Here is a 26,946-nt window from a genome sequence, read left to right on the forward strand (position 1 = left end):
ACTTGGCCCCTGGACTCCTGGGGGCATGGGTGCGTTCTCGCAGCGCCACTGCAGGTCTGTTCAGGTTTTGTTCCTAGAGACTCTCCCCCTCACCTTGCTTAAGGTCCAGATTAGTAACACAGGGCCTTGGCCCTGACTCTGGTGCTTTGCCACATGTCCATACCAGCTCCCCTGTAAAGGGAGAAAACTTCTGTGAAGGAGGAAGAAATGCACATTGTTCCTATATCCTCTTTCTGGGGCCCAAATCCTGTTCTAAATTTTGCTCCATTAAAACCAGCCCCTGCCGTCTGCTTAGTGTGCTCCCCTCCCCCACCACTTGCTTTCCCAGCCAGCCTCTCCATATCACGGGTTGAGAGTGCTCAATCAATACAAGATGGGATTGTATTGTTTCGAATGGAGACCAGAGGCCAGGGATTTCCCCCTCTGTTCTGTCCAGCATGACTGAGCACCTCAGGCAGTGCTGCTGGAACTTCAGCAATTCCTCATTTCTGGATCCCGATATTCTGCAGTGTCTTTTAAGACTGCACTGCCCCACAGACTGAGGCAGTTACTGTGGACTCTGGTGCCATTTCCCCAGTGGGAAAAGGGTGGTGCCTGGAGAGCTTAGCGGTGAATTTCAGGCAGGCCTCAGGAATGCCAGCCAGCTTTGTCTTCTCTGTGCAGCACCTGCTGGGTCTCCAGCTCTTAGAGAGCCGCAATGATTGAGTCTCTACGGAAGAACCGACATGAGGCCGTGGACCATGGTCAGTGCTTGCTGGGGGTTATACCTGCTGAGAGTCCACTGCTGGACTCTCATGAGGCTTTAAGTAACTATAGAAGAATGAGGTTGCTCTTTGACATGGCTCATGTCTTAGCCTAAGTCCCATGGTATTTTTTTTTTTTAAGTTGGAAACAGGGAGGCAGTCAAACAGACTCCCACATGCGCCTGACCAGGATCCACCTGGCATGCCCACCAGGGGGCGATGCTCTGCCCATCTGGGGAGTTACTTTGTTGCAACCAGAGCCATTCTAGTGCCTGAGGCAGAGGCCATAGAGCCATCCTCAGCGCCCGGACCAACCTTGCTCCAATGGAGCCTTGGCTGCGGGAGGGGAAGAGAGAGACAGAGAGGAAGGAGAGGGGGAGGGATGGGGAAGCAGATGGGCTCTTCTCCATGGTATTTAAATCCTGCCCCATCTTCACTAGATCCCAGAGGTAAATATTTGTCTTCTTTCAGTTGCTGAGTTGTTGAAACCCAGCCCAGGCAATCTCCTGAAAGAACTTAGTCTTTTGGACTCAACTGAGATGCTCAGCATTTTTATGTTGTTCTGATTAAGTTTTCAAACCCTCAGAGCTTCTCTCGCCGAGGTCCATAATCCTGTAGAGACAGGCACAAAGGGAAACATGAGATCTTGCACCTCCTTTTTTTACCGTGAGTCCTGTTTGTTTGATGGGTAGCTGAGGAGCCTAGCACAGCCAAGCTGCCTGTGAGTGTAGGCCCAGGTCTTCATTGCAGACACTGTCTATTTATTATTTTTATTTATTTATTTATTTATTTTAAAATTTTTCTTATATTTTATTGAGGTTCAAACAGGTCATATGATTGGCTCAAGGTCACACAGCTGATAGAACTTAAACTTAATTCTCAAATAAACTAGAAGCTGGCCCTGACTGGGTAGATCAGTTGGTTAAGCAGTGATTTTCAACCTTTGTTTCTCACACACTCATAAACTAATTACTAGAGAAAAAGGGGCCCTGACCTCTTCTTCCTTAGTAACTAATTTATTTGTGCCATAAGATGAAAATGGTTGTATTTAGTCAGGGGCACTGACCTTAGTAATTAGTGTGTGTTTGTGCCATAAAAAAAAAAGGTTGGAAATCACTGGCAACCCACGACACCAACGTTGTGGGTTTGATTCCTGATCAGAGCATATACAAGAATCAACCAATGAAAAATAAATAAGACACCATCCATTTAAATGTTTCTGAATCCAACATTAATCTCACTTCAGCAGGGGATTTAGCTGTGTGCTCTGGGGTTGGGGAACTCAATACTAAGAATGTCCTCGTTCACCCAGAGACCAACAGGACTGAATTCCAGTCCGATGTAGTTAGAGAAGAACCCTCAAGCATAGCTGAATGCTTTCTCTCATCAACCTTACATGGAAATGTATGGTTTGAGTTCTCTTGAGAGAGAACCAGAAGTGCACCTGCCACTTGGAACAGATTAAAGCAGAGCTAATTATTGCTCTTTAGTAACCACAGAAGAGTCAGTGGTAGGGTGGGGTTGCCTATTAACCTATATGTGAATGTATCATTCTCTGGGGCCCACTGGGAGGGGCCGTGTGAGATCCTAAAGTGTACTTGACTCAATTTTGGTTTCATAAGAATCATATATTGTAAGAGCAAAGGCTCTGCTCTTTGAACACCAGTCCTTCCATGTACGTACTAGTTATGTAACGTTAGTTACATAATCTCTTGGGGGGTCTCAGTTTTCTCATTCATACATATGTAGTAGCAGTAGTACCTACTTCAAGGGGTGTGGGTGAGCTAAGTGAGAGGATGTGTCTGGCATGTCCTAAACCCTCTGTATTCCCTGAAATAATAATAACAATTAAAATGCTAGCATTTGTGTGTATGTGTAATTTAGTGTAATTCTGACAGTATTAAGCACGTTTATATGCTTTACATACAAAGAGCTTATGATACTATCATCAGACTCTTGTTGGGTAATAAATGAGGAAGCTGAAACTTTTACTTGAATCCAAAGTCCATGTTTTTACTCTTGGCCATCCTCTCTGTCCTGGTAGCTTGTTCCCATAAAACTATAGGAATCCTGGCGAGGAAGATAGTGTAATAGCAAGTCTGGCTCCCTCTTTGTTCCATCCATCAATTTCCCAAGTTGAAGTAGTCTGTGATTTAAGTTTGATATCTGGCCCAGACTCCCGTCTTATCAAGGAGACTATTAGCTCTAGGCTAAGAGGCATCTTATTGCTGACTCTGCTCTGACTTATACCATAGTTGTGATAGAAGCTTTCATCTTGGACCTAAGTTCTGATAACTGGATCTCTGTCATATTTCTTTCTGTTCCCACCTATACTCCACCCTGAACCTTAGTTCCTTAATAGTCATCATCCATTGATTGCCAATCCATGAAACTTCTTGATCTTGATCACTTATCTATCTAGACATCAGTCTATTCTCTGGCTAGGATACCTGATTAGTCGCTCAGTATTTCTCCTATGGCATAGAAAGCGATGCTTCCTAGATTAGCTTCTCAGCCTGAATACACTTTTTCTTTCATTCATTCATTCATTCATTCATTCATTCATTCATTCGTTCCTAGTTAGTGAACATGACTACAAGCCTCCTGATTTTAAGGTACCTGCAAGGTCCTTTAATCACCCTCCCTTGAACAAATCATCATTTCTCCTGAGAAATTGCTCCTGGTGTGAAACAAGTTCATTCTTATTTGCTTTCTGCATGTTTCCTGGGCATTCAACAATCATTGTTGTTGTTGTTGTTTTTTAATTAAGTGAGAGGCGGGGAGGCAGGGAGGCAGAGAGACAGACTCCCGCATGAGCCCCGACCAGGATCCACCTGGCAAGCCCCCTACAGGGTGATGCTCTGCCCATCTGGGGCCCACTTCACCATTGCTCTGCAACAGAGATATTTCAGCATCTGAGGTGAGGCCATGGAGCCATCTTCAATGCCCAGGGCGAAATTGCTTGAACCATTCAAGCCATAGCTGTGGGAAGGGAGGAGAGAGAGAGGTAGACAGAGAGAGAAAGGCAAGGGAGGGGTGGGGTGGGGCAATAGATAGTTGCTTCTCCTGTGTGCCCTGACCAGGAATTGAACCAGGGACTTCCACACTGGGCTGATGCTCTACCGCTGACCCAACCATCCAAGTCTCAACAGTTTTAACATAGAAAATTCTCAAGTGGATGCTACCTGTACTCCTTGGAAACTTGACTTCTGAAAGTAACTCTAACCACTGGTTCCACATGAAAAAGAAGCAGAGAGAAATAACGGTGCTGCCACTGACGTATGCTGTGTTAACACAGGGAAGGACTCTCCTGTCTGGTTTGTTCTACTCACAAGCTTAAAGGCACAGGATCACTCTAATAGGAAGTTTCATCTGCATAGCAATTTTATGAAATAGGCCTCAATACTTTGGTTGGCAAGGGTGGCTGCTAACACACACAGAAAATGCCCTGGGGATTTGCTCTTTTGCTGATATTAGGCTCTAATAAAAAGATCTGTTAGCTTTTTAATATGAGAATGCTCCATGGATATATTTGCCAAATTCATTTTTATATTTAACAGTGTCATAGCAGGGCTCCTAAAGATATACTTGATGCATCATGCATTATGTCAGTGTGGCCTTGGAATGACAAACCAGGTAGTTAACTTGATTAATGGGGAGGGTATGTTTAGTCACCACTTCAAATAAAACAAAGTCAGAGGAGTCAATAAGTGAACTCGTTCCAGAGGCCAGCATTATCACCCCCATTAAAATATTAACACTATCCATTCCCTGGCTGCCTCACTAATCAATTCCTTTTTCATATTAATTTAGTTTTGGGGCCAGGCTGTTTTCCATTGCTGGCCCAGGCAAACAAGATAAATCTCAGGTGGCAGTCACATCAAAGGATGGTCATGGTTAGTGTCAATTCTCTTGCAAAACTCTAAGCAGGGCCTGTGGGAAAGAACTTCCTTAGAAGACAAATAAAGGTGCAACTAAGGGCACACCAAGACCTTCCATCTATCTTTCCAGCTTGAGAAATCAAAGCATTATTAAATTTCACTCAATTCATATTATCTCCAGGGATCTGTATAGTCAGTGGGCAAAGTTCTCTTGAACAAGTATATCTCAGGGTTCACAGATTATCCAAACACTGATTCTTCTCTGTACTGATCATATACTTCCCTTCTACCTTTGTTACAGTGATTCACACTTTCCAGCCAGGGAAACTGAATTTTCTCTCTTGCTGGGAGCAAAGAAGCTGGTGGGGTGCGTTGGGGGGCCAGAGGAGAGAGTACAGGCAAGAAAATCAGGGAGTCAGTGATTGATTCATCTTTCTCAATGTAACCACAAGGGATCATCTAGTTGGGAGGGAAATGGTGATTAATTCATTAAGCTAAACTGCTTCTTTTTGGGATAATTGAGGTCCTTAATTTTCTGTTTCCTTTTCCTTGGATTTTCTAGTAAAACTATTTTAAAATGAGTTGTTTTGGAACATATCATAGCATCTAAGGAGAATCAATAAAATCTCTGTTAAGGACGTCCAAGTTTGACTTCTCTTTGATGTCCAGACTTCAGTATTTAATTGCCTTGGAGTTCCACTTGGATTTGTAATAGACACCACAAACACATTGTTTTGATTTTCCCTCCAAAGCTGCCGTCCTCACCCCCAGCCGCCCCATCTTATTCAATGGCATCATTTACATTTCACCAAGTTGATCGGGCCCCTGGACTGAAGACTCATTCTTGATTCTTCTCTTCCTCACTTCCCCACAACATGGCAATCCATTGGTTTACTTTCAAAATGGGTATTAAGTATGACCACTTCTCATCACCTCCACTGGTATCACAGGAATTCAAGACACCATTAGTTGCCTCTCCCCTGGACGACTGCGAAGATTCCTAAACTTCCACTCCCGTCCCCTTTGGTATAATCGGTATAATCTATGGCCAAAGTGATCACGCAGCTTCTTTGCTCAAAATTCTCGAATGACCTCCTGTTATATTTAGAATAAAATCTCAATCTCTTACCCTCTCTACAAGGCTCTTATGATCTTTCTGTGCCTTTTTTTTTTTTTGTATTTTTCTGAAGCTGGAAACGGGGAGGCAGTCAGACAGACTCCCACGTGCGCCTGACCAGGATCCACTCGGCACGCCCACCAGGGGGGATGCTCTGCCCATCCCGGGCGTCGCTCTGTCACGACCAGAGCCACTCTAGTGCCTGGGGCAGAGGCCAAGGAGCCATCCCCAGCGCCTGAGCCATCTTTTGCTCCAATGGAGCCTTGGCTGCAGGAGGGGAAGAGAGAGACAGAGAGGAAGGAGAGGGGGAGGGGTGGAGAAGCAGATGGGCACTTCTCCTGTGTGCCCTGGCCGGGAATCGAACCCGGGACTTCTGCATGCCAGGCCGACGCTCTACCACTGAGCCAACCGGTCAGGGCCTGTGCTTTTTTTTTTTTTTTTTTTTTTTGCTGTTCTTTTTCTCATTCATGTGGCTCCAGCCACATGGTCTCCAACAGGGCGAGATATTCCCATCTCAGAGCCTGTGTTCTTGCCGGGTTCTTCTTGGACAGCTCTTCCCTCACATGGTCACCCAGCTTGTCTCACTTTATTTGGGTCTCAGCTCAAATGTCTTCACCTCTTCAGAAAAGTCATCTTGACCATCGCCATAAATAAATTTTAAAACTTTGTCTATATTTTGTATTCCTCATTGGGAATCAGTTCCAAGACAGCAGGGACCTTGTCTGCCTTCCTTCTCAGTATCTCCTGCACCTAGAATAGAGCCTGAAACATATTAATGCTTAATAAATATTGAATAAAAGGAAGAATGCATTTGTATATATGTACTGGGAACTCAAGAATTAGATGTATTAAAGACCAGCAAAGCTCTCAAGCCAGCATTCAGTGTGTGGAGAATAGTAGGCGAGTAAAGAAGGAAAAAGTCAATATGGTTGTTTAGTAGCTATATTCTAACCTTTTCCCATCTTTTAATTCAACTAAAATAACATTTATTGATAATTTATTATGTCCAAAGCATGACGGCAGGGAAAATGTTGCATAACACATGACCCCAAATACCAATATGGTGTGGATGCGTATAAGAGAAATAAGGACACTTCTTCCACAAATTGCAGGTCACCATTGCTTTAGAATCAGTCCTAATGCATAGAAGAGCTCTGAGCTAGTGCATGGTCAGAATACAGTCCCAGGACAGAGCTTCCCGGTGAATTTGCTGGTTACAAGGATGCCTCATGAGTAGCTTCTTCCTTTTGCTAAAACCCAAACAAACATAGTAAAACTATAACTAAACACTAAGCATGAAAAGAGAGGGAAGCATATAAAACAGAGAGGAGAAACTGATGTGTTTTGGAATCCGTTGAGGTAAACTTTCTGGGAATTTGTGGGGTTGTTTCTGGGCATCTGTGGCACTCAAACTCAGCCATGGTTCTTGCTGCCCCTCTGTTTTATGACAAACAGGGCATCAGATGTCAGGTACCCACCTCTGACACAGCATGGGCTGCATCCTGCTGCAGGGAGTTCACCCGCTGAGTCTCAGTCTCTGTGCAGTGCCTCTGCGTTTTCCCTGGAGAAGATATCCAGCAGCTGGAATACAGGTAGCGTCGACTCAGCTCTCCCATTATTCCAAAGTAGTGACCAGTAAGCTCTTTTAGAGAGAGAATTACATGGGGGATTGGGAACTGTGTGGGTTTTGTTGTTTACAAGAAGCCCTCCTTTTCTTCTCCCTTCAGATTTCTCCTCTTCAAGTTCTTTAGTCTTCTTCCTTCTGCTCTTCCTCCCTCCTCTCATCCTCCTCGCCTCTGTCTGGTCTCCCCAGCACTCCCGGAGCTGGTGGTTGATGACAATCAGTGAGTAATAAGCAGTCAGAGAGACGTGTTCCAAAATCAACTGTGGGAAACCAAACCACACACCACAGTGATGCTTTTCCTTCCTTTCTCCTTCTGCTTCTCCCTGGCCTGAACTAAGGACTAGGGCTTCTCTGCCAGTGCCCAGTGATGAGTGGAGCAGGGACAGAGGAAATAGGAAACAAATGGGGCTTGACTTAATCACACCAGGAGTTCATTTGTCAGAACACCAAGTTAATTTATAGCATCATGACACGGAACATCGTATTTCAAGACGTGGAATTGAATCAAGTAGGATATCATGCTTTTTTGGACCGGAGCTTTCTGAGCAGGGGGCCTGAGGAGATATGGCAGCCATCTTTCTGCATTATAGCCAGAAGCATAGCTGTTTTCCATATTACTAAGGCAGGGTTTGTTTTGGCTGGATTCCGTGTGCCTTCTAAAGTCCTGGTGTGGTCTGGTTGTTTTGAGCGAGGTCAGAGCACTTCCAATAAGTGGTGACTCTAGAGGGAACTAGGCTGGTTTCGAGAAAGCCCTGGGCCTATCCATGGGAGAATCAGTTCTTTCTTCCATATTTCTCCTTGCTTTCTGCTGTTTCAGGTAAGTGACTAGATTCAGAAGCTTATTTCAGAATGCTGGGAGGAGTCTCATGGACTCCCAAAACTTGGGACCGAAAAGGACTTTAGAGGTCATCAACCTCACCACTGACTAATGCTTCTTCCTTCCTCTCTACTTCTGTCTCTCTCTGAACAGTGACAGGGAACCTCCCATGGCCTGAGATAGCACATCTGATATTTACAATTTCATAGACACTCACGTGATTGGAGAGCTCTTCTTCCTGTTGAGTCCCCGTCTCTCTTCTGCCCGCAGTTTTCCCACTGGCCCTTCTCAGTGCCCTTCTGGGACCCTGTGAAACAAGTCAGGGACCAGTGTGAAAAGAAACTGAACCTCTGGATGGATGACTCTCTTACGGCCCTCAGTGGAAATAGCCTCAACCTGAGAAGCTGGGATGAGAGAGAGTGGTTGAAGCAAGATGTGCCGTGAGCTCAGTGATCTTAACCAGAATGGCATCACTCTCTTTCCTGAATTTTCTCACTATTAATTCCTTAGGAGATGGCACGGAGGCACTCTTTGCCATTATTATTATTAGTTTAAAATGAAAGGCCTGAAAATAGGTTCAACACTAAGAAAAAGAATTCTGTTCAGATTCTCTTCCACAGATGATACAGTCTTTTCCTGGCCTCTCTTCTGATATGATTTAGGGACACTGGTTCCAAGAGGCCATAGAAATAGAACACAGCTCTTTTAGCAGGGAACAAGAAGTCCTAAGTTTTCTATGTTGAAAGCACAGAACCTGTAGCATTAAGTTCCTCTAGCCACCGGGATAAACCGGAGAGGAGACCTCTAAACGTTCTTAGGGGTGAGTCTGAAATTCTGTAATTACCCACAGGTACTCATTATTTATGAGTTCAGCAATGTTTATTAAGCACCAGTCCCATGTCAGGCACTGTGCTAGGAATGGAGGGGGGGTGGGAGAGAGGCAGTGTTGTCGTTTTACCTTCCCAGGCTTAACTTGGAACTAGTTTTGTCAATTCGGCTGACAGGCTGGGGTGAGACTCACTGTTCCCTCATGGGTTTTTTCCTCCTATCGGTATAAAAATGCAGGTGGGGCCAGAGCCTTCTTGGCCTGCTTTCAAAGATGGCATTATTTTTCGATTCATCAAATAGAGCCCCTAAATCCAATTAGCCATCTGGCTTCATTTAATCATTTATAAATGTAAGTGTGAATTTTATCATATAGTAATGTTACCTGCTCATAAATACTTATCTGTAGTATATGTTTATAAAACCATTTTAATGCTTCAATACCCCTTACCTTTTGTGGCTGGAAGGAAAATACATTGTTAATCTTGAGTATTGTTACAAAAATAAATGTGGTGCCTCAACAATCCCCAGAGAGTTCAAGCAGTAAGTTTCTATACACAGTGATGTTGCCCGGGGATACGGGGAGGATCTGGGAACAGAGAAAACCAAAGGTTTGGCTGAGGGTGGAGGTAGCCACTAGGTTCTGGGGAGAACCAAGAACCATTTGGTAAAATGTGGCTGGGAAAACAGATGCGCTTCTCATAAATGGAGATGGTCTGCAATTTGTCTTCCTCTGGGAAGCAAGGTGCAGGTTCAGCCAGAAACAGTAGTATGTAAACACCCTGCTTCCCCCGTGTGCAGGCAGAGAACGGAGCCAGTAAACACACAGAGCCTTTCTTTCACTCGGCAGAGGCCAGGGAAAGCTCAGTTAAGTGTGTTACCTAAGTGGAAAGGTAAATCCAATTTGCAAAGTGCCATTAAGTTCCTGCCGTGTAGCCTGACTAGTGGCAGCAAAAATGATTTTAAAAAATGAAATCCTTTGCCTTATCTCATCAACTGCTTCCAACAACTCTTAAGTAAGTGTGCAGAGATGGGGATGGGTGAAGTGTGTGTGGGGGGGTGCTTAAGGGCTCCGGGACCACCATCTCTCTGCCTGTGATTGACCATGCCTTTTCCATATTGTGTTTTTCTTCTACCTTCTCATAAGTCTAAAGCAGGGGTCTCAAACTCGCGGGCCGCATGCGGCCCGCCAAACAATTTTGTGCAGCCCGCAGACTAATCACGAAGTTCAAAATAGTTTGGATAAAATTAAGTAAGCCTAGGGGCCTACTTGTATTTTTCATTTCTCTAGCATCCTAGCTAGATATTAGCTTAGTTAACAGCAGTTGTGATGCAAACTACAGATTCTGGTCGTTTTGTGACACTGAGTAAACTGCATGTACAATTGTGCTTGTTGTACTGATTTTTTTTTTGTTTTCAACTGCAGTGAGAAAAGTGTTGTGTAACAGTTGCCTTTTGTAGACCTAGTGCAGCCCGCCGAACGGCTATGATCTTGCTCTGCAGCCCACATGCTGAGTTGAGTTTGAGACCCCTGGTCTAAAGGAATCTGGGGATTTTGCTAGAAGAGTTATGATTGGCCAAGTGTGTTGAAGGGGAAATATTTTGCAGCTTGAACGTCTGTGCCTCAGGTGGCTGTCTAGGACTTCATTCCAGTCTTCCTTGTGGGGAGATGGGGATGTCCTGTGCTGTCTACCGCAGTAGCCACTTGAAGCCATCCGTGTGGCAAACACATGAAATGCCGTTAGTGTGACTTAAAAAACTGAAATTTTAATTTAATGATACATGTTAGAGAAACAAGGAGAGACAAGGTCTATACAAGAGAGGATGCAGTAAAGAATTATCCCAGGAGCACCTGGTCCTCCAATGTGTAATCAACAAAAAACCTGGGTGGAATAGTTAACAATTGGGGTTAATAGGACTGGAAAATCTTTTTGAAAATGTATATTGGACTTGGTTAGAAGGAAAATAAAAAAAGAATCATAAATATGGTAAGCACGAACAGCATGAGGTGAAGTAGAAATCCTAAAATGCATTAGTGACAGAGGCAGGAAGGCAAAAGTCATAATGGTACATGTTATAGATAAGAGGAAACTGGATTAAAAAAAAAGCAAAGCTATGCCAATTCAAGAAAGAGTGGTTGTAAAAAATTAATCATTTATTACATCTTATGGTTGTGAAGGAAAATGTGATGATCCATGCTATGGAAGTGATTAACCCTTAGGTTTGTTTTTGTATCATTTTTAACATAATAATTGGATTTCATCTATAATTCATTTCATTCTTATAAATTACCAAGGACTAGGGCATGGCCTAAAATTTTAAACTGTGGTTGCAGCTCACTAGTAGGTCACACTGAGCATTTGAAAATAGAACAGAAACTATTAGAATGCATTTTACAAAGTAAAGGGAATTACTGTTTTGTGACATTTGTTATTGTTTATAATGATGATGATGATGATGATGATTGATGATTATGATGATGATGATGATGTGTGTGTGTATATATATATATATTGGGTTTACAGTTGAAAAAGTTTGAAGGCCACCAACCTAAATGACTTCTCATGAATCCTTCCAATTCATGAATTAGAAGGATTATTGAATAACAATTCTGTATTAAACAAGTTGAGTTCTGTAGGTAGAAATCATTTTGTGGGATTTTAAGTAGTCCTTTCATCTGGGAATAGCAGTAGTTTCTGTTGAATGAAATTTTACTTAAAGTGTCGCCCCTCTGGACTGCAAGAAGAAGAGATTATTTAATTATTAAAGAATCATCAGTCTCATCTTTAAGGCAGTCCAAAAATGTGGAGCCAGTAGACATAATTAAGGGAAAGCTCCATCATATGACAATATTTCTTCTACATTTCTGCTGTATTTCTCTGTGAGATTTTTTCAGAATTATCAAATTAATTGGGAGCATTTTAAGTGCATGAATTAGAGTAAATGTCTGTCTGATTTCTTTTCAAAGTCCATTTGATATTACAGGTATTGGAAATATTTCTTGGCAATATACGTATGCATCATGATTCTTTATAGAGCAATTCAGTGCAGAATTTACAAGAATACACATGATCTCTGCTGGCTGTTCACACACAAATTCAATAGAAAGGAGCTCAGTCCATCTTCCCAATTGTGTTTCTTTACTATTATCCATAAAAGCCCAGTTTTAAACTTGTGGGAATGACGAGGCACTGTCTGAACAGGCCAGTCCTGTGGCATGGGGTTCCACAGTGTGTGCCAGAGGGGCGGTGGTGGGCGGCGACCCAGGTTCCCAGCAGCCCGCACTGCTCAGGCTGTGGTTGGAGATTTTGATAAACCCCATAAAGAATGCTTGACCCCCTGATCACAGTCAGATGAAGTGAATGTAGTTTTTTTTTCTTTTTTCTTTTTTCTGAAGCTGGAAACAGGGAGAGACAGTCAGACAGACTCCCGCATGCGCCCGACCGGGATCCACCCGGCACGCCCACCAGGGGCGAAGCTCTGCCCACCAGGGGGCGATGCTCTGCCCATCCTGGGCGTCGCCATGTTGCGACCAGAGCCACTCTAGCGCCTAGGGCAGAGGCCACAGAGCCATGCCCAGCGCCCGGGCCATCTTTGCTCCAATGGAGCTTTGGCTGCGGGAGGGGAAGAGAAAGACAGAGAGGAAAGCGCGGCGGAGGGGTGGAGAAGCAAATGGGCGCTTCTCCTGTGTGCCCTGGCCGGGAATCGAACCCGGGTCCTCCGCACGCTAGGCCGACGCTCTACCGCTGAGCCAACCGGCCAGGGCGTGAATGTAGTTTTGATCTGTAGCTTTAATAAAAATTTTATTACTATGATGTATTTTTTCTTTGTGCACTGTTACCTGCACACCTCGGGTACACATGACATGTTTGGGTATGTCCGCATGGTCTTTGGCCAGACTGTGCTCACAAATTTTATAAGTAAAAATTGCAGGGTTTTTGTTTGTTTGTTTGTTTGTTTTTTTACCACAACTGGCTGTGATATATTTAAAGATATCTGTATAAAGACTGTAAAGTTATACCTTGAGAGAAGTTGGCTTGTGTTCAAACAAGCACACACACATTGTGAATCTGTAGGCGGCTGATATAAAAAATACAGCATCAAGCCTGACCTGGGGCGTGCAGTGGATAAAGCGTCGACCTGGAACACTGAGGTTGCCGGTTCAAAACCCTGGGCTTGCCCAGTCAAAGCACATATGGGAGTTGATGTTTCCTGCTCCTCCCCCCTTCTCTCTCTGTCTCTCTCTCCTCTCTCTCTCTCTCTGTCTCTCTTCTCTAAACTGAATAAATAAATAAATAATTAAAAAATATATATATAGCATCAAAAGAGAAATAACAGCCTCTGAAACACGTGAGACTTATTTTACAGAGAAGCCATCCTTGCGGCCACTAGTCTTCCCCTATGGATTTCTTGCAGTTCATCAGCAGGAGCTTTTGGCCTCATTTTAGCAATGCTGAGGCAACATTTCCTTTGGCTCCAAACTCTAACAGCTTGAATTAACAATACTTATTCAGCTCATGCATAGCAGTTTTATTTTTGCAAAGTGATTTATAATCATTTTTATTAGTTATTCTAAATTGAGATTTAGAATGGCATGTCATAAAGAAAAGCCTTCATATTTGAGAAAGGAGATTTCCTATCCAGTATTTGTTTAAATAGCATAATCATGGCTATATTACTCATGAATTGTTAATTATTTATTCCTTAATATGTAGATGTAAACACACCACTTCAATTTACAGTATAAAAAGGTCTACGAACCTGAATTGTAAAGTTTAACTTATATGTGTAAGACTTCTTAAAGCAAAGTTGGGTATGTGTCTATGGCTAAAACACTATTAAAGAAAAATGAAGTTGGAGTAATGATATAAATTATTAGACACTAATGACAATCCAAATTAAATAGCGTGTATAGTGATGCCACATCATTAGAAATCTTGAGTGTCAGAATCAAGATTGTTCAATGTTGATTTTTTTTGTGTGTGTGTGACAGAGACAGAGAGAGAGTGAGAGAGAGGGACAGATAGGGACAGACAGACAGGAAGGGAGAGAGATGAGAAGCATCAATTCTTCATTGTAACTCCTTTAGTTGTTCATTGATTGCTTTCTCATATGTGCCTTGACGGAGGCGGGGGCTGCAGCAGACTGAGTGACCCCTTGCTCAAGCCAGCAATCTGGGGCTTCAAGCCAGTGACCTTTGGGCTCAAGCCAGTGACCATGAGGTCATGTTTATGATCCCATGCTCAAGCCAGCAATCCTGTGCTCAAGCTGGTGAGCCCACTCTCAAGCTGGCAACTTTGGGGTTTTGAATGTGGGTCCTCCATGTCCCAGTCCAACGCTCTATCCACTGCACCACCATCTGGTCAGGCAAATGTTGATTTTTGAATAAAATTTTTTAGATTTTGGCCCAGCCCAGGTAGTTTACTTGGCTAGGAGGTTGTTCCGATATGCCAAGGTTGTGGGTTCAATCCTGGGTCAGGGCACATACCAATGAATGTAGAAATGAGTGAAACAACAAATCAATCTTCCGCTTTCTCTTTTTCTTTCTCTCTAAAATAAATTAAAATAGAAAAGAAAAGAACCTGACTGGTAGTGCGTGCAATAGATAGGACATCAACCTGGGACACTGAGGTCCTCGGTTTGAAACCCTGAGGTTGCCAGCTTTAGTGTGGGGATCGCCGGCTTGAGCATGGGATCATATATATGATCCCAAGGTCACTGGCTTGAGCAAGGGGTCACTGGATTGACTGGAGCCTCCTGGTAAAGGCATATATGAGAAAGCATTCAATGAACAACTAAGGTGCTGCAACAAAGAATTGATGCTTCTCATCTCTCTCCCTTCCTGTCTCTGTCTGTCTGTCTGTCTCTCACTGAAAACGAAAAATAAAAAAAATAAAAAAATAATTTTCTTTATTTCTTTATACCAAAAGGAAAAAAATTAGGATAAGTAACACTTTAACGACTTTGTATATACTATTTTCTTTTTCTTTTAGTGAGAGAGGAAGAGAGAGAGAGAGATAGGTAGGGACAGACAGACAGGAAGGGAGAGAGATCGGAAGCATCAACTCATAGTTGTGTCACCTTAGTTGTTCATTGATTGCTTTCTCATATGTGCCTTGACTGAGGGGCTCCAGCCAAGCCAGTGACCCCTTGCTCAAACCAGCAACCTTGGGCTCAAGCCAGCGACCATGGGGTCATGTCTATGATCCTGAGCTCAAGTTTGTGACCTAGGGTTTCGAACCTAGGTCCTCACTATCCCAGGCCAGTGCTCTATCCACTGCTCCACTGCCTGGTCAGGCTGTATATACTATTTTTACATATATTACAAAAATATTATGTCTAAATTCAAAGTTCTGGAATTAGAAGATTTAAAATGAAACGTGATGTTCTAATTACATTAACTCAGCACACAATTTTCAACTCATTTCTGATTATTCAAAGACCTTCTAATCTTGGATTATGTGTACCCCAGTTTTCCTTCTTTTGCACCTGCCTCTTGCATATTACACCACACTTGTCGGAGTGTGTCAGAGCAGGCTCCAGAAGGGAAAGTGGGGAGGCAGGAGCTAGCCTCCCTGCTTGCCATGGAAGGCAGTGGCAGGAGCAGGGAAATGAGACCAAGGAGGAGACCCTGTAACCTGGGGAACGGGCACCCACCTGGTCTATATAAATATTTTCTGATTTAAATCCTGTTTTTATGCTATCAAGTGATGAAAATGGATTTCATGGCAAGTTCTTTTCCCTGGTTACCATGTTGTTTGTAAGAGAAAAGGTTTATGAGGCAAAAACCCAACTAAAAAATGGTAATATCAGGCAAACACATCCTTGACTCAGTGTCTCTCTCTTTCTCTCTCTCTCTCTCTCACTCTTTTTTTTTTTTTTTTTTTTTTTTTTACTTTTGGAACAAGTAATATAAACATGTAGCCACACAGCATCTGCGTAGATATTAAATATGATAAAAAGATTTACGAATGTACTACTGTGACCTGAATGAGAGGGCATGTCTAAACACAGTGAATCCAATTCTTTGCTTACACTGGCAAAGAGAGCAAGTACTGTGCCTAAAAAAACACTTTAGTTTTATTAGCTAAATAAACAGACTAATCAACACCAGTGCTCCCCTGCTCCCACTTATCCAAAGCTTTTTCAAAACCTGGGATGTTTCTCAAAGGCAAGGTACAGATTTTAAATGCCCAACTGAAGTTTTAAATACACCCAAATTCAAGTGATGGTTGCCACGGTGACCTTCCCCTCAGCCACTTGGAAAGGCAGAGTACCTCCCCTTCTAACATCAAATCTCTAAGGCCCTTTAGCCTTGCATGTGCTGAAGAAGGAACAGCTGGCTTTGAGAAGGGCATACGGTTTGTCAGGCACTTGTCAGTATAGATCCTGGTTCCTCATCCGACCTGGTTTTAGGCATTCTGCTGGAACTCCATCCATTTTTACCACTTACGGTGTTCTGGGTGAGGGCAGAGGGAGCGTATGAGTAAAGTGTAGGTGGGCCAGCAAGAGATGAATTAGCTTGTGTGTGCTTTTCAGACTGCAAGTATCCAAAGGGCGGTCTGATGTGAATGAACAGGAGAACAGAGTCCTGAAGGAACATGTTTCGTTATTTTCACCTGGCAGATATAAAAAGTCCGGTCTCTTCACCCTGGAAACACCTGAGTAGATTTCATAGTACCTCATATGTGTCTTATTAAAAACATGTATCTAATAAAATAGCAACAATATAAAAATAAATTAAAAGCTGTAATGTTAATTAATTATAAGAGAAAAATACAGATACACAATATTCGTGTATTTATATGTGTGCCTATGTGTATAGTTATGCATGGATGTCTGTATAATGAAAATATATACAGGACTCTTCTGTTTTGCTAAATGATGATCAACAAACCTATCTGAAAGCATGGGTGGTTTTCCAAAACATTTGGCTTGCATTTTTTATAGCATTGGGGTTTGAAAAAGAAAGATGTGGATTTTTAAATTTTTTTTATTAATTGTAATTTATTGTGTTAACATGAATTCAAGTGTCCCACTCAATACAACCCCCTCACCCCCACCCCCTTGTCCCTCAAACCCCCACTCCACCCCCCTTCCCTCTAGGACTTGCTGCCCTGTTATCTGTATCTATGTGTTATGTATATACAATTTCACTAATCCCTTCACCTTCTCTGATCCCATCCCTTCATCCCCCTTCCCTCTGACAGCTGTCCCTCTGCTCCCTGTGACCCAGCCTCTGCCTCTATTCCGTTCCTCAGTTCCCTTTTTCACATATTAGATTCCACATATAAGTGAGATCATATGATATTTGCCTTTCTCTGCCTGGCTTATTTCGCTTAGCATAATAATCCCCAAGTCCATCCATGACAGAAAGATGTGAATTTCTGCAATTTAGAATCTATTATAATAATGGTTAACATTCGTTGAATGTTTCCAATGCACCAGAATTTCTAAGCACTCTCTGTGTATTTAGTTCATATACTTCTCACAACAACTTGATAAAAGTAGATAGGTTTTACTAAGGTGGAAACTGAGCCTTGGAGAAGTTAGGTAGCACTGACCAAGGTCATGCAGGCAGTAAGTGAGTAAACTAAGATTTAAACCCATGTAGTTTGATTCTGGAGTTGACAGGCTTAACTCTCTCTTTCTTGATCTCTATCTGGAGAGACTTAAACACATTCCCTATTGTTTTTTCTTATACACGGGTCCAGGTGTTAACTCTAGACCTTTGGTTTTCCCTCAAGAACAAAGGGACAGCCATTATAAATGTCAAATTTTGCTCATTGCTATTTTGTGGATGCTTGATAAAACCATAATTTTATTATTTTTATAGCAACCTAATAGGAAACTAAGGAACATTCAGAAACCAAGTTTAATAATGAGGAGAGAAAACCAGAAGTGGTGGGAAGGTTATGAGCAGAGGGAAGAAGAATGTGTTATCATGGAGTTGAGGGGGTGTATCATGAGTCGGAAGATAGTATTAATGATGGAGGAGGTAAAAGGTAGGAGCTCAAGAAAAAGGAGGGAGTTATGGAAAAAAACAACAATTTTGGTCTAGAAAAAGTACAGCAAAGATTTTACAAAATATCTGCAGAATAACAGCATAACACTATGTCTAGCAATACATCTTTTTACTATATTTGAAAAGTAAAAAGAAAGTCTCTGGCCAGTTTGCTCAGTGGTAGAGCATCCATCTGGCTTGTGGACATCCCAGGTTCAATTCTCAATCAGGCCACACACAAGAAGTGACCATTTGCTTCTCCTTTTGTCTCCCTTCCCCTTCTCTCACTCTCTCTCCCTTCCCCTCCCACAGCCATGGCTCGATTGATTCAAGCACGTAGGTCTGGGTGCTGACCATGGCTCCATTGAGCCTCTGCCTCAGGAGCTGAAAATAGCTGGGTTGTGAGTGGCCCTAAATGGGCAGAGCATCGGCCCCAGATGGGGGTTGCTGGGTGGATCCTGGTCAGAGTGCATGTGGGAGTCTGTCTCTCTATCTCCCCTCCTCTCACTTGAAAAAGAAAAAACAAAACAAAAACCTTCGGTAATTTAAAAAAATGGGCTTTGCACTAATTTTTTCTTACTGGCACACACTTTTTATATATTGGCTAGATGTTTAAAATGAGGCTTTTGTGAGTTCTGAAGGAAGATCTACATTTTGGAGAACTGAGGTACTTCAATAATAAATATTTACCCTCCAAATAAATATAAAAATCTTTTGAATGCATAAACTTGTAAAGAAACCATATTTCCTCAGTACTGATTAAAATTCTATGCCTGACGGGGGGGGGGGGGGGAATGTTGTCTATCAAGAGTTAGGAGAAGAGACTTCCAGTGTTTCCGACTTCATTCTCTTTCCCTCACAAAGATGAAATCCTGAGGGAGCCATCGGGTTTTGATAGAGACATCACCCTGAGCTTTTCTCCACAAAGCAAACAGGCTTCTCAATGTGCATTAAGTAAACTATTTGTATGACTGCCCTAAAGGCAAGTGCAGTGTTATAGAATGAGAAAAGGTATCATGTGACAATATGGTTATTTTATTAACTTACTGTACAAGAACATCCAAGCAACACGAACACCTATTTATATCCCATTGTTCCGCGTTACTGAGGGGATGATATCAGTTGCAGGGAATGTGAAGGTAGGAAAGTCGCCTCCAGTTACCCTCTCATTAGGTGTAGAGGGGAAGGCTCACCAGGTTTCTGTAAGGCACATCTCCATCTACTCTCATTCAACTGTGACTATTGTCTAATCTTATTTGTAATTCAAATATTATCTGTTTGTACATTTATTTAATGATTATCTTCTATGGGAACCCAAAAATAAGCTCTAGGATGACAAGGACTGTATCATGTCTTGTTAACTACTGTTTATTCCCACTACTGAGCATAGTATAGTATTTGATACATGATAAACTTTATAAATTGTTGACTGAACAAATACTGCAAAACAGAGTAGGAATATGACCAGTGACAAATTACAATTATAAGCTCTAGGGCTAACCTGTTATGAGAAGATAACTTTATTAAGACTTTTTAAGACATGAAGAAAAAATAATATGTTTAAAAATAAAGAGAAAATAATAAAATAAAAAATGAAGAAAAAAGAAAAGAAAACATGATACAGTGGGAGAGAATGATGTCTACTCCCATGGATTATTTAATTCTGTTCTCAGAGTTTAAGAAAGCAATAACTAGGTATAGCTATGGGTCTGTTTCTCTCTTCTGTAATTCAGACCAGCCTAATTGGTTATAGGATTACAATGAGGTTTGCCATTCTTTAGGAAATAAGAAGATAAATTTAGTAATGGAGACTATTCCAATACTTATTTCCAATGCCAAGCTATTACCTTAATGTAATCAACATCATTTGGAAGAGATGACATTATTGCTTACCCAATTGAAGATAGAATATAGATTGAGGCATTAAATATGTTTGACGAATGGAGGGTTATTTAAAATTATGTTAGTAATATAATTGTGTCTTTTCTTTGCATAGTTACTGAACTACTACTATTAATACCTTCACCTCTAATACTAGCAACACTGACAGCCCACCATCACCATAATGCCTACCATCACCATAATAATGGAGGTTGCCTAGAGAATGACTATTTGAACCAGGTTTCAAACCCAGAGTGGTCTGACTACAAAACTTATGCTCTTTTCTTTTATACTTTCCTTACAACGTATAATCTCAATAGGCAGGTTCTCTTAGAAGGATTTGGACAGTTACATCCCGTCTGATACCCCTACTCTCAAGTGCATGCTTGTTAATCAAATAATTCCAAGGTTTTGTTGGTTTCCGTTTTAAGTCTAAACTGCAGAACATCTGAGTTTAGTTCCTGCTGACTTTGCCCTGATTCTTATCTTTTATTTTATTTAAAATTTATTGATTTTAGCAAGAGTGGAAGGGAGGAAGAGAGAGACAGAGACAGGAACATGGACCTGTACCTGTATGTGCCCTGACAGGGGTCAAACCAGCAACTTCTGTGCTTCTGGACAATGCTCTAACCAAGCCAGGGCTATATTATTATTTATTTATTTATTTTTAGAGAGAGAAGAAGAAAGAGAGAGAGAAAGAGAAAAATATTGATTTGTTGTTCCACTTACTTATGCATTTATTGCTTGATTTTTATATGTGCCCTTACCAGGGATTGAACCTGCAACCTTGATGGATATGGGAGGATGCTCTAACCAACTGAGCTACCTGGTCAGAGCCTCTTTTCCTTATCTTTAAAATGGAGTCTATAGATCATGAAAGTAGGGTGTGAATTAGTAAAGGGTAAAGTGGATTAGTGGATTAGTATTAGAAAAAAACTAAAAATTATAACTATGAAAGAACATTTTACCATTATGTTTGATTTTGTATCTAAGTGTCTTAAAATTTGGCAAGACAGTGAAGAAAATACTATTTAAAAATACTACACTGCCTGACCAGGTGGTGGCGCAGTGGATAGAGCGTTGAACTGGCATGCAGAGGACCCAGGTTCAAGACCACAAGGTCACCAGCTTGAGCGTGGGTTCATCTGGCTTGAGCAAAAAGCTCACCAGCTTGGACCCAAGGTTGCTGGCTTGAGCAAGGACTTACTTGGTCTGCTGAAGGCCCACGGTCAGGGCACATGTGAGAAAGCAATCAATGAACAACTAAGGAGTCGCTATGAAAAACTGATGATTGATGCTTCTCATCTCTCTCCATTCCTGCCTGTCTGTCCCTATCTATCCCTCTCTCTGACTCTCTCTCTGTCTCTGTAAAAAAAATAAAAAATAAAAATAAAAAGAAGAATACTACACTGCTTATAAAAATTAGGGGATCAGGGAACATGCAGATACTCTAGTACTTTCAGCCTTTTGAATAGTGCATTTTCACCAATGAAATAAAAGTTGGTTTTGCATCTCATTTGCATAATCAAACAACTTTTTTTGACTTGTCATTTGCTTTTCTGATGTTCTTGTTTAATAAAATAAACCAAATGCTTCTTTTTTTTATCACTTCATATTAATTTTGAAATATCCCCTAATTTTTGTGAGCAGTATAGATATGGGCAAAATTTCTTTATGTAAGATCGGGGAACAAGACACTCAAGCACTCAACTAGCACATTTTTTTGATATTTCAATTTTTTTTCAGCTTCTTTATTGCTCCTGATTTTGTAGTATACTACTTTTGGTAACTTTCTTTTTCACCCAAACAATGTTCCTAAAATTGTACTGTGGTTCCTTATCTGTAAGGATTCCATCTTTGGTTGAGACTAGCAGGGGTGGGGAGCTAGATATCATAATTACATAGGAAGAAGGGAGACGACTTTGTTTAGAAAGTTATTGGTAATGTGAACTGGGGAAAAAATAAAATTTTAGGGCAGGTTGGTCACATCAGGTGCATCATCTGGGCATAGGAGTAGACAGGCCATTCAATACTTTACAAAGTTAATTTTGTAAACTACTCTTTTCTTCAACTTTTACATAATAATGAGAACGGTTATGGTATGGGCTTCATTTTTGTAATGCCATTTTTATTAAGTTTCTAATTTAAGTGAAGTGGAAGTGTCCACTTCAGTGTGTTTGATATTAATGCCTCTGAGGAGTGTACCGCAGTCAGCCAGAGTTTTCATTTAGGCCTATCTACACAAGGTAATAGAACGCTTTGCTGAATATTCTGAACTAGTGTTTTCAGACCCCCTCCAACTCTGTAATACTAAATATAGTCTTTCGGTCTGTCTCTTTCTGTAGTGGCGTCCCAGAGTAGTTTTGTATCATTCCAAATCATTGGTGTAATATAATAATTGACTTATCTCAGTCTGATGCAACAGGGGGGGTTGATTGAGTGAGATGGCATGGTATAGTCTACAATACAACAAAATGAGAGGTATAGTAACATTCTATGAAGATGTGAAAGGTAATTTTTTTGTAAACAAGCATGATTATGTTCCATTATATTTTATTAATTCAGTCTGCCTTTAGTTTCAACCAGGGGTTGGCAAGCTGTGGCCCTTTGTGGACCAATATGGCCACACCCACTCATTTGCATACTGCCTACAGCTGATTTCTCACAATGACAGAGTGGAGTGGTTGAGACACAGAATATCTGACTGGCAAAGCAGCAAACATTTACTATCTGATGTTTTTTTACAGGAAAAGTTTGATGATCCCTGTTTTAAACTAATTTCTTATCTTATTTCATATTGAGTATGAATTCATAAAATAACTAGCCCCTAAATTCAAACGCTTCAGAAAACAAACAAAAAATTGTTTTGAAGTTATTATAGTACATCATTAAAATAATAACATAACCCTATAAGCCCCCAAATAAAAAATTTTATACGGCAGCAAGAACATTCCAAGGCTCTAAATACTGAGTATCTTAGTTTATGTATTTGGAAAGAAATAAAAAATATTGCAGGCACATATAGTTACTGTTTTTATTGGTTTTTGGAACTTTAAGATTCCAAATAGAGCACTAATAATGGTATTATTTATAGGGCATAATAGTGAAGGCAGAATGGAGTCAAGAGCCTTGAGTTCAGTTCATTTTACCCATAACGGACTAAACATTTTGTATTGATTATAAATCTGCAAGGGTAATCAATACTTATTGGCTTATTGGGGAGTAAAATATTATCAAAGATCAGCACTGTCAGAGCCAGGAGGCCTTGGCTAAAATAACTGCTCTCTCAGGGGAGTTAATTTATTGTAGCAGTTGTGAAAGTCACTCATATGAAAGAGTGATCAGTTACTAAATAGGTCTTATGGTTATAGAGGCAAAACAAATGGACTTTATTCTCTCTTTGGTTAGCAGGTACTAATTCCCAGGAAAATAATTTATTTTCAAAATTTAGTACATTGTATTAATATGGTTTTCATATCAAAGTATTGTTTTTTGAGAAATATCTTAATTATCCAAGACCAAGTTCTCCGAATTCACACTCTTGAAAGAAAGATGAGAAAATATTGAGTGGTAAGAAAAGTAAAAATACAGAGGATTTTTTCCCGAAAACAAAACTACTTTGTGTTCCAATTCCGTAACCATCTGTCATACCTAGGAATTTTATTCATATGCAGCCTATTCTCTTTGTAGGTCCACCCATGAAAACTTGGAGAGATCTGCAGGAAAACTGCTTATGGAATGTAAGGGAAATCACAAGGTTTGAAGTGTGCATTAGGGCATGAAAATGTGGCCTCGTTTGCTAGCTCTTATCAAACTTTACTATCAAACTTAACTTTACCAAAAAGAATCAAGTGCCAAATTTATGTCAGCATTTCAGATTCCTTTTCTGTCCCACAGTTACTAGTAATATGATTATTCAACCTTCATTTGAGTAAGTAAAATGATGTTTGGTTTAAGAATCTTGTCTGGCCTGACCTGTGGTGGCACAGTGGCTAAAGCGTCGACCTGGAATGCTGAGGTCACCAGTTTGAAATCCCAGCTTTGCTTAGTCAAAGCACATATGAGAAGCAATTACTAAGAGTTGATGCTTCCCACTCTTCTTGCCCCCACCCCTTCTCTCTCTCTCTCTAAAATAAATAAATAAATAAATAAATAAATAAATAAATAAATAATCTTGTTTTGGTCTAGGTGTTGCATACTCTTTTAGAATGCAGTGTTGAACTGTACAGGCAACAAATTGTTGGGATTATATCTTAAATGTATTTATTCCCTGAATGTTTTATTAACTGGCTAATGTTGTTACTATTGGCTGCTTAATAAATCCCTCCAACATTTAGTAGCTTACAATAATAGCAACTTTATTATGCTCATGGATTCTGTGGGTCAGGACAAGCAAGATAACTTGTCTCTTCTCCACAGTGTCTAGGATCTCAGCTGAGAAGATTTGAGGGCTAGGATGATCTGATGGCTGGAGCTGAAATCATCTGAAGGCCCCTTCGGTCATTGTATGGTGTCTGTGTTGGGAAGACCCAGAGAGTAGAACTGCCAATGAGTCGTTCTATAGGTGGCTTCTCCACATGGCCAATCCAGGTGGCTTGGCTCAGAGCCAAGCATGGCATCCTTAGGACAACTGGATTTAGTACAAGGTAGCTCAAGGCTCCAAGCGTGACTGTTCCAGAAAACAAAGTGATAGCTGCATCCTTTTTTATGACCCACGCTTGGATGCCACACTGTCTCACTTGCACTGTTTTCTACTGGCTAAAGCAGTCTTAAGCCTGTCCAGATGCAAGGGGAGGGGCATTAGACTCTGTCTTTATAGGGGAATTGAAAGGTCACATTGGAGTTGAGAAAATGTAGGTATTCAGTGTTATGTTTAACGTTTTTGTGCTGTTGCTTGTTTATTAGAACTTACTGTGTTCAAAATGGTGTTCTGTGTCTTCCTCCCAAATCAGAACAGTGATTTTTTGTTTTCAAACTTGGTCCTCGGCAAATATCTCCGTGTTAGAAAGTGTCACTATTTCCCAGCCAAAACTTAGAAGTCATTCTTGATTTTTTTTCTTTTAACTCATACATCTAATATTATCTACTCAGTTCTATCACCTAAAATATCTCTCAAATGTACTTTTCTCCATCTTCAATGCATTCCCCTTAATGTAAGCCATCAGTTCCTCTTTAATCCATGCTCCATTTAGTTGTAAGAACGAACACCCCAAAGCATAATTTGATTATGTGGCACCCTTGTTTATAATTCTTCAGTAGCTTTGGTCGCTGTTAGAATATGATCTTAATTTTTCCCTGGACCTCAAAACCCTGCAAGATCTGTTCCTGCCGCCTTCTCCAAATCTCATCTCCTACCCCTCTTTTCTTTGCTCATTGTCTGACACCTTCACCAATTTCTTGTTTCACAACCCCCAAGAGTCTTTGAACCTGCTGTTTTCATATAGAGAGCTTTCTGCAAAGTTGTCTGCTTGGCAGGCTCATTTAAAGTCGGCTCTTACTTCTTCAAGCCTTCCCTAACCATCCAATATAAAGTATTCCATCTCATTAGTCTCTTTGATTATCATACTAGTTTCTATAACTTATTATTCTATATATTTGCTTAATTATTGCTTCTCTTTCCAACTGGAATTTAAGCTCCCTGAAGATAATTGCTTTGTCTGTCTTGCTCACCCCTGTTTTTTCAGTATTTTGCTGGATCTTGTTCACAATAGGCATTCCATAAATATTTTTTGAATGAATAAATAAAAGGTTGTTTAAAACAAGGAGAAAACGGTATGTTTAATTGTAGTTTATCATAAAAACTTATACATATATCCAAATTCTACTCAAGCCCATGACTGAAGAGAAAAGAGACTTTTACATTAATAGCCAAAGAGAAGTAAAAACTTACAAGTGCTTTTTGAGTTCAATCTGACCTTCCAGGGAGGCTCTTACTATATTCAAAGTTGTAATTGTCACTAATTCAACCTAAGTTTTATTTATTCATTCTTTCATTTATTCATTCAGTTTTTGGTGAGAGCCTACTATAGGTATGGGACTGTACTAGAGGAAACAAAGGCTGTAATAGACATAGGCTACATTTCCTAGTTTCATAGAGCCAACAATTTTGTGGGAAAAATGAGGAACATATACCAGAAACTTCATACTGTGAGATGGTTTAAATCAGTGGTCCCCAACCTTTTTTGGACCATGGACCGGTTTAATGTCAGAAAATATTTTCACGGACCGGCCTTTAGGGTGGGACGGATAAATGTACCACGTGACCGAGACAAGCGTCAAGAGTGAGTCTTAGATGAATGTAACAGAAGGAATCTGGTCATTTTTTAAAAATAAAACATCGTTCAGACTTAAATATAAACAAAACGGAAATTAAATAATATGTTATTTATTCTTTCTCTGTGGACTGGTACCAAATGGCCCTCGGACTGGTACCGGTCCGTGGCCCGGGGGTTAGGGACCACTGGTTTAAATGACATGTAAGTGGCGGAACCTATGTGCTCTCAGTCTGGAGGAGAAAGAGGTCTTTTGTGCCAAACTAGTAAGAGAAGATAATATGGATTTGATAGCATTTGAATTGGATGTTTAAAAATAAACAAAACATTTAATAGGTGGACATGGAATTGAAGAAAAGAAAGGCATTCCTGTAAAATAAATGGCATGAGCAGGTAACCAGGACAAGAAAATGCATGTTTAGGAAATGGTGAGAAGTCCTGGTTGTGTGGAGTTTCAAGCCATTATGGGATCAATAACAAATACAGCCAATTGAAACTAGGTCATAGAAGGCCACTCCAAGCTAAATAACTTGGACTTCATTCAATAGTTGATGAGGAACATTGAAAATGTTTTCTTTTATTTATTTTTGTATATTTTAAGGGAGGGCTGGTGCTTCATCAGATAGGGCTTTAGTTAAATTAACCCACTTTGTGTGCAGTATAGACGGAGAATGGGCGTATAAGGAGGAAGGAGTGTGGAGATGAGTGGCCCAGACTTTATCCATCAAGAACCAAGTCATGTCAACTTTCTCCACAATTGTCCTAGAGGCAGGTTGAGAAAG

The 26,946-nt window shown here is 40.9% G+C and overlaps 1 protein-coding gene across 4 annotated transcripts in view; it reads left to right on the forward strand.

Moving 5' to 3' along the window:
* Window positions 1-9,964: 9,964 nt before the first annotated feature.
* Window positions 9,965-26,946, forward strand: part of SLC4A4 (solute carrier family 4 member 4) — a 392,384-nt gene continuing 375,402 nt past the window's right edge. For 2 of the 4 annotated variants that reach the window (XM_066386294.1, XM_066386297.1), the window contains exon 1: window positions 9,967-10,023. In XM_066386294.1, the coding sequence (XP_066242391.1) occupies window positions 9,977-10,023 (47 nt within the window). In that variant the 5' untranslated portion in view covers window positions 9,967-9,976. Of the gene's footprint in view, window positions 10,024-26,946 lie in introns of all 4 variants that reach the window. The other 2 variants (XM_066386293.1, XM_066386292.1) reach the window with 2 other exon arrangements.

The sequence above is a fragment of the Saccopteryx leptura genome, chromosome 5 (assembly GCF_036850995.1).
Source record: "Saccopteryx leptura isolate mSacLep1 chromosome 5, mSacLep1_pri_phased_curated, whole genome shotgun sequence".
NCBI lineage: Eukaryota > Metazoa > Chordata > Mammalia > Chiroptera > Emballonuridae > Saccopteryx > Saccopteryx leptura.